Source organism: Lipotes vexillifer, unplaced genomic scaffold, assembly GCF_000442215.2.
Source record: "Lipotes vexillifer unplaced genomic scaffold, Lipotes_vexillifer_v1.1 scaffold908, whole genome shotgun sequence".
Classification (NCBI taxonomy): Eukaryota; Metazoa; Chordata; class Mammalia; order Artiodactyla; family Lipotidae; genus Lipotes; species Lipotes vexillifer.
In genome coordinates, this window is record NW_006797501.1 from 223,783 (window position 1) to 232,522 (window position 8,740).

The 8,740-nt window shown below is 34.1% G+C and overlaps 1 protein-coding gene across 1 annotated transcript in view; it reads left to right on the forward strand.

Annotated features, from left to right (window-relative positions):
• LRRIQ3 (leucine rich repeats and IQ motif containing 3) overlaps positions 1-8,740 on the forward strand; it is a 219,604-nt gene that overhangs the window by 104,502 nt on the left and 106,362 nt on the right. Inside the window, exon 6 of the mRNA XM_007469660.1 lies at positions 6,644-6,800. Coding sequence (XP_007469722.1) covers positions 6,644-6,800 — 157 coding nt within the window. The remainder of the gene's footprint in view (positions 1-6,643; positions 6,801-8,740) is intronic.

Below are 8,740 nucleotides of genomic sequence, written 5' to 3' on the forward strand. Positions count from 1 at the left end.
TTTCTGTGCTCCTTATTCTGTTTCATGGATATATGGGCTTGTTTTTATGTCAATACAATACTGTTTTAATTACTATAACTTTGTAATATAGTTTGAAATCAGGGCATGTAATGCCTCCAGTGTTGTTCTTCTTTCTCAGGATTGCTTTGACTATTTGGGTATATAGTGGCTCCATGTAAATATTGGGATTTTTTCCTACTTCTATGATAAATGCCATTGTAATCTTGATAGGGATTTCGTTGAATCTGTAGATGGCTTCTGGATGTATTGACATTTTAACAATATTCATTTTCCCAATCTATGAACATGGGATACATTTCTATTTATTTGTGTCTTCAATTTCTTTCATTAATATTTTATTGTTTTCAGAGTAGAAATCTTTCACCTCCTTAGTTAAGTTTAGTCCTGATATTTAATTGTTTTTGATGCTATTTTAAATGGGATTTTTTTTCTCTATTTCTTTTCCATATAGTAGATAGTGGTAGAAACATTACTGATTTTTGAGTGTTAATTTTGTATCCTACAGTTGTACTGACATTTTCAATTATATCTAATAGTTTTTTTAATGGAGTCTTTAAGATTTTCTGTATATAAAATCATGTCATCTGCAAATAGAGATAATTTTACCTCTTTTCCAACATTTTCCTATGTTTTATTTCTTTTCTCTCGTTGTCTTGCCTGATTGCTCTGGCGAGGACTTCCAGTTCTATGTTGAATAGGAGTGGTGAGAGTGGGCACCCTTGTCTTACTCCTGATTCTAGAGGAAAATATTTCAGCTTTTCATGATTAAGTATGATGATAGCTGAGTGCTTATTATATATGGCCTTTATTGTGTTATATTCCTTCTATACTTAATTTGTTGAGAGTTTTTATATGAACAGAAGTTGAATTTTGTCAAATGCTTTTTCTGCATCTCTTGAGATGATCATATGATTTTTTTCTTTCATTCTATTTATGCAGTGGATCACATTTGTTTGCATATGTTGAACCTTCTTTGCATCCCATGTATAAATCCCACTTGATCATGGTGAAGGATCTTTAACTGTGCTGCTAAATTCAGTTTGCTAATGTTTTATTGAGATTTTTTGCACCTATATTCAACAGGGATTGAATTGTAGTTTTCTTTTCTGTTAGTGTCCTTATCTGGCTTTGGTATCAGAGTAACACTGGCCTCATAAAATGAGTCTGGGAGTGTTTCCTCCTCTTTGATTTTTTGGGAGAGTTTAAGAATAATTGGTGCTAATTCTTTAAATGTTTGGTAAAATTCACCAGTGAAGCCATCTGGTCCTGGGCTTCTCTTCATTGGGAGACATTTTATTACTGATTTGATCTCCTTATTGGTAATTGGTCTATTCAGACTTTCTGTTTATTCCTAATTTGTTTTGAGTAGTTGTGTTTCTAATAATTTTTCAATTTCTTCTAAGTTGTCCAGTTTGTTTGCATATAGTTGTTCATAATGGTCTCTTATGATGTGTCATGTCTCTGTGGTATAAATTGTAATGTCTCATTTTTCATTTACAATTTTGTCAATTTGGGTCATTTCTCTCTCTCTTTTTTTTTTTTCCCCTTAGTCTAGCTAAAGCTTTGTGATTTTGTATATATTTTCAAAGAACAAACTCTTAGGTTGGTTACATTTTCTATTGTTTTCCTGTTCTCTATTTCATGTATTTCCTCTCTAATCTTTATTATTTTCTCCCTTCTTCTAACTTTGGGATCATTTTATTATTCTTTTTCTACTTTTTCTGCTAACTTTGGTCTCAATTTGTTCTACTTTTTCTAAAGATAGGACTTGTTTTTTAATTCAGTCAGCTATCTTATGTCTTTTGATTGGAGCATTTAGTCCATTGACATCTAAAGTAACTATTGATAGGTATGTACTTATTGCCATTTTATCACTTATTGATAGATATGTACTTATTGTCATTTTATCACTTATTTTCTGGTTGCTTTTGTAGTTCTTCTCTGTTGTTTTCTTCTGTCAGTTTCTTCCCTGTGAATTGATGATTTTCTTTAATTGAATGCTGTGTTCCTTTCTAGTTTTTGTGTATCTGTTGTAGGTTTTTGATTTATGGTTACCATGGGGTTCATATATGTTGACCTGTAACTATATCTATTTGTTTAAAATGGGTAGTCCTTTAAATTCAAACACATTCTAAAATATCTACACTTTTTACTCCCCTCCCACACATATTGGTTTTTTTTTGTGTGTGTGTGGTATGCGGGCCTCTCACTGTTGTGGCCTCTCCCTCTGCGGAGCACAGGCTCCGGATGCACAGGCTCAGTGGCCATGGCTCACAGGCCCAGCCGCTCCGCGGCATGTGGGATCCTCCCAGACCGGGGCATGAACCCGCGTCCCCTGCATCGGCAGGCGGACTCTCAACCACTGCGCCACCAGGGAAGCCCCACATATTGTTTTTGATGTCATATATTACATCTTCATGTGTATCCTTTACTGACTATTGTAGTGATAGTTGATTTTACAATTTTTTGTTTTTAAATATTTGTACTAGCTTATTTAAGTGGTTGATTTTCATCCTTTACTATGTATTTGCCTTAACTAGTGGGATTTTTCCTTTATAGATTCTTTCTTCTTGTTATAACCTTTTCTTTTCCACTTAGAAAAAGATTCTTTAACATTTCTTTTAGGGTAGGTTTAGTATTAATGAACTCTTTTTGTTTTTGCTTGTCTGAGAAGTTATCTTTCCACTTCTAAATGATAGTCATGCTGGGTAGTGTGTCCTAGGTTGCAGTTTTCCCCTTTCAGCACTTTGAATATATCATGCTACTCCCTTCTGGCCTGTAATTTTTCTGCATAAAAATCAGCTGATAGCCTTATGAGGCTATCAGCTGATTTTTGAGGGTTCCCTTGTATATGATGCTTTGTTTTTGTCTTGCTACCTTTAGAATTCTCTCTTTAACTTTTGTCATTTTAATTATGATATGTCCTGGTGTGGGTCTGTTTGGGTTCATCTTGTTTGGGACCCACTGTACTTACTGTACCTGGATATCTATTTCCTTCTTCATGTTTGGGAAGTTTTCAGTCATAATTTCATCAAATACATTTTCAACTCTCTTCTCTCTTTTTCTCAGATCCCTATAATGAAAATGTTGGTTTTTCTTTTAGTTTGTTTTTCATTTCAGTTACTGTATTCTCCAGTTCTGGTTGGTTCTTTTTTTATATTTCTAGTTCCTTGTTAAAATTTTCACTTTATTAATCTATAATTTTCTCTAATTCATTTAGCATTCTTATTACTAATGGTTTGAACTCTTTATCTGGTAAATTATTTCTTTCTGTTTCATTGGTTGTTTTTCAGGGGTTTTCTCTTGCCTTTTCAATTGAAACAAAATTCCTTTATCTTCTCATTTTGCTTAACTTTCTCTGTCTCTATGAAATTAGGTGAAACACTAACTTATTACAGTCCTGAAAGAATGTCCTTGTGTGGAAGCATTTCTCTACAGTCTGTGTGTGCCCAGTGGCCTTGATGGGAGAGTTAGATCTGACAATACTAGTCACATCTTTCCTCAAGGTGTGCTTCCAGCTATTACCTTAGTAGGAGGTGGGGCTGGAGAAGGAGTGGCTAGGTCCAGAGCCATGAGTGAGCTGGGGCTTTTCCTCTGCTCAGTGGCTGTCACCACCCTGTTGGGGGAATGGGCCTGTCCCAAGCTGCTGGAGCAGAAGCCCTGGGGGTCATGTTCAAGCCAGCTCTGTCTGTTCCCATTAAATATTTGCTCTTCCCACACCCAGCACCGGCACTCTCACCCCAGAGGGAAGCAATGATGGGGCAAGAGTGCCTAGCATGTGGGGTTGGTGTGGGTTGGGGCATAAGCTCTGGTGGTCCGGCCTTGGCAGGGACCTGGACTGTTTCCAATGCACTGCCTGTGTGAGCACCAGTAATGGTTGCTCCTGCTTTGCTCAGTTGCTGCTTTGTGTCTGAGTGTCCTTTGTCCCTCAGCCACAGAGCCCTTTCCCCGGTGTGGAGCTGCATCATGAGTGACCACTCTCCTTAGGTTGGTACACAGGCTAGGGCAGTTCCAGGAAATCAGCCAGCCACCCTGCAGTCTCAATCCACCCCCTCTGCACTGTTTCGGGAGCAAGGGAGTTTGTGCATACTCCTCACAAGCAGGCTTCCCTCAGCCCTGCTGTTAGTCCCACCGGCCCTGGAACTAGACAAGTGGGCTTGCCTTCCTAGTGTCGGACCCCAGGGCTGGGGTGCTCAATATGTGGCTCAAACTGCTTATTCCTCAGGGAGATTCTCCACCTGTGTAGTATCTCTTTTTCTCTGAGTCTCCTCAGAGATCAGGTCCTGACCTGATCACATTTCTTCCTTCCTACCTGATTCTGTGGGGATCTTTCTCACAGCTTTGGTTGTACAGGAATATTTCTTCCAGTCTCTGCTTACTTTTCAGTGAGGATTGTTCCACATGTAGATGTATTTTTGATGTGTTCATTGGGGGGAGGTCATTTCCACATCCTCCTACTTCACCATCTTGATCTTCTCTGATCTCAAAGCCACTCTTCTGCTTAAAACTCTGCAGTGACTGTCCATCCCAGTGACCTTCCTGTTCTTCAGACATGCCAAGTGTGTTCTTGCCTCCCTAAGCATACTTCCACCTGGCCTTTTGTACTTGTCATTTGCTTTACTAGAATGTTTTTCTGAGATTCTCACTATAACTTGTTTCCTCTTAGCAATACTATCCCAATCCAGCCTATGTGAAAAGCAATTAACTTATTATATATTTAGTGTTTTATTTCTATATTATCTAACTCTACTTATTAGAGAATATAACATTCATGGTATTACAGACTTTCTTCTCTTCAGAGAGCACATAGTGGTCATTTTCAAAATACTACTTTTTCCTTGAAAATCCATTATTTTCTTTTCTTTTCTTTTAGCAGTTGAGTAACTACTAGAGATTTTGTTAACCAATTTTATTTGCAGCTAAGTGTGTTTATCTATGTTTTTGTTAGATTTGTAAGTGAACAGAATTAATGACCACAACTGCTGCTTCAAATACTTAAATGGTAATTGTACCCCCTTTGTTTTCATGCCTTTCCCTTCCCATGGGCTGGAATGCATTAGTCATGTGGGTTAATGACAGTGTCTTTGAGTATGGTGAGGCAAGATTGAATTATTTTATGGAGCAGCGCTGCTCCACCAGTGTAGACTGCATGTGAGAAAAGTAAAATTCTGTCTTATTTGAACCATTATAAGTTTTATTTTCAATATATTTCACCCTAGCTAATTTGTAGATCATCAGTGAAAATATTTGAATGAAGGAATGAACAGGTGGAGCCCACTTAAAAAATCTGAGAAATGGAAAAATTGCTTTCCTTGGTCAATATTGTTTTTCTTTTGCTATTTAATAATAATGGTAACAGTAAAGTTCCTACCTGTTTCATCATTTTAGTTCAAATGATTTTGCTCTTTTATCACATATAATGAATATTATTGGCTTTTGGTAATCTGTCTCCATGATATTGAAGTAGTTTACTTTGATATCCTCTGTTACAAAAAATTTAAAATAAAGATTGGCTGCTGAATTTTATCCAATGCCTTTCTTCATCCATCTATATACTCTTACATTTTTCTCTTCATTAAATTGTTTATGTAATGAGCTTTGTAATATCTGGTCATAGTCTTATTATTCTTTGCTTACATTGCTGGATTCTTTTTATTAGTATTTAGAATTTTTGCATCTGTATTCAAAGATTATATTGGTATATGGTTTTCTTCTTATTGCCTTATTGGACTGAGTAGGACTTTGAGTACAATGTTGAATAGATTGGGTGAGAGATGTTACCCTTCCCTTGTTTTTGATCTTACAGAGCTAACATTTAGTATTTTACTATTGTGATATTAGTTTATTGATGCCATTTATCTAGTAATATTTTGAATACATTAGGTTAAATAAAACGTAATACAGTCATTGCTTGCTATCTGCAAGAGATTGGTTCCAGGACCTGCTGCAGATACCAAAATGTTCAGATGCTCTAGTCCTTTACACTTGTCCCTGTGTACTTGCGGGTTCCGCAGTGTGGTGAGTTCAACCAATAACAGATAGTATAGTACTATTTTTATTGAAAAAAATTCATATATAAATGAACTCATGCAGTTCACACTTGTGTTGTTCAAGGGTCAAATGTATTAAAATTAATTTCACCTATTTCTTTTTACTTTTTTCTTAGTGTGGCTGATCGAAAATTTTAAGTTACTTTATGGCATACATTATATTCTCTTGGACAGTACTGCTGTAAAGTAGTTTTCCTAGGTGGAAATAAGAAGTTATTTCTTCACTGGAGAAGAAAGATAAAAAGAGTTTATATTGGTTAACATATTTCTATAGATAATTTAGTCATGTTCTCTCTGACATTATATTATAAAATGCATAGCCAGATGTAGTTACAGAATTGTTTGTGCATTCATGTCCCCAGAGATTTCTCAGCACTCATTCATCCCTTGATGAATGTTGATGAGCCAGCCCTAATGCCTAGTTTTATATAGTAATAATATGAAAACAAATATTACGTTAAGTTTACCACTATGTTTTGTAAGATGTAAGTGAACTCATAAGTAGTTTTCTTTCTTTTTTTTTTTTTGCAAAAAAACTAAATGACAGTTCTCCCCCCCACCTTTATATTCAGCCACTTGTTCTTGTATAAAAAACATCAGGAAAAAACTATTAGTGAAAGTGAAAAAAAAAGGATTTACAAACACAAAGGATTTGAAGATAAGCTCTTTAAGGATCTCTTATTTCAGCCTGGAACCAATATAACAGAAAAACTTGCACGTTGGAAACATGTAAGTATAATTATTTTATTACTTTTCTTTGAAATATTTTTAAGACACTATAGTTATAGTTTGTATTGTATTAGTAATAATTTCTTTAATCTCTTTTAAATGTCTTCTATTGTTAATATTATGCTTGAGATTTTCTTGATGTGATAAAAGTCATATAATGTAGTATAAATGTAATTTTTGTGGTGTATTAATCACTCTTAACAGAACCATTTTATAATTTATGCTTTATATATGTTTTCTCTTATTAATTATTGAAAGTAGTTATAAATAGTAATATAAAATATATTCTCAGTAGCTGAAAACATAAAGAAATATTTAGTTTATTAAAGGCTGATAATTGTACGTATAGTATAATATTCACTCAGTATTTTGTGCAAAGTCATCTATTGCTTTAAGGACACAATAAAAATAGAAAGAAATGTATATTTATTGAGTACCTACTATGTACCAGGCACTGTGCTAGATATTTTGCATGTGGTATGTAATTTATTTTTCACAATACTGTAAGATAGGTATTTTTACCTCTTTTTTTATGATTAGGGAAACTAAGGCTCATAGTGGTTGATTAATTTACCAAAAGCCAAACAGTTAAGTGACATTGGTAGGACTTAACTCGAGATCATCTGACTCCAAATTTTGTGCTTTTTTTATTTTTAGAATTTTGTTTTGCTTTTACCATTAGGTAATGGTAAAAATGAAAACTTGGCATTATAGTATAATTAACTGGAATGAACTTTTTATAATTTATAAAGCACTGTGTTTGTCTGTAAACTCCTTCATATTTGCACCTGTACCTGAATAGCCTGAGCTACAAATGTTTCCATTACATTAACATAATTAAAAGGGATTACAAACTGTCCAGACTGACATTAGTCTGATTTCAATGTAATTGAGGACACATGTTCTAGATATAGTACAGTAATGTCCTCAAGCCCTTAAATCCCACCAAAGTTTATCCGTTGAATAAAAACATAGGTTTAAAAGGCAAATGTATCTTATGCAAAACTTTTTCCTCATTAGCATGCAGTGCCAACTGTATTAATTTGCTCCAGATGATAGTATGCTCTATAAAGTTTATGTGAAGTGTATTTTGCCCTCTTTGTAGAATATAAACATGTTGATTTCAGGCATGTCACCTGCTTTTTATAAGCTTTATATAGAGAAGACTTTCACTGATGTATACTGATATCCAAGTTGGATAGGGGTATGTTGTATACTGATAACCAATTTGGATATACTGATAGCCAACACCCATATATAAATGTAGATGTATATATACATATCCATATATATGTATATTTGTATATATGTTGTGTTATGGCAAGTGACCATTATATATACATAAATAGGAAAAATATATATTATAAACATTATGTTATTTAATACTTATGAAGTTACATGTAATATACCATTTCAAGATTTTGGAAGTACTTTGAATGTTATAAATCTTTTGCTAAAATATATTAATTATAAGGAGTTTTCTAAAGCTCTTTGATATTAGTAATTCTACTAACCACATCACTACTAATGTCATTTATTAAAAATTATTCTTTCATAGTCTATAAATATGTACATTTTCCTATGCTTTTTTCATTGTTTATAGCTACCATTCATACAACATTGTGAAGTCTTCAAAGCTCACTTTCTTATAGTAACTGAAATAATTTTTCATTGTAAGATTCATCTTTGAATCTATTTCTTCTATATATAATTGTCATTCCCTCTTCTGCTAGCTTCATTTTTAGTCTTCTCTTCAGCCCACTCAGTTGATATATTATTCTTTTATTATTTTTACTACTCACATGTCTAGTCTTTAGTGACTTGGGGCTTGGTTTATTAGAAGCTATAGTGAGAACAGTTAATACTATAGAATACCTAAGAGAACCTAGGATCCAGAAAACATTAAAAGAGTTAGGGAGTAGGGAAAAGGCTTGAGAAAA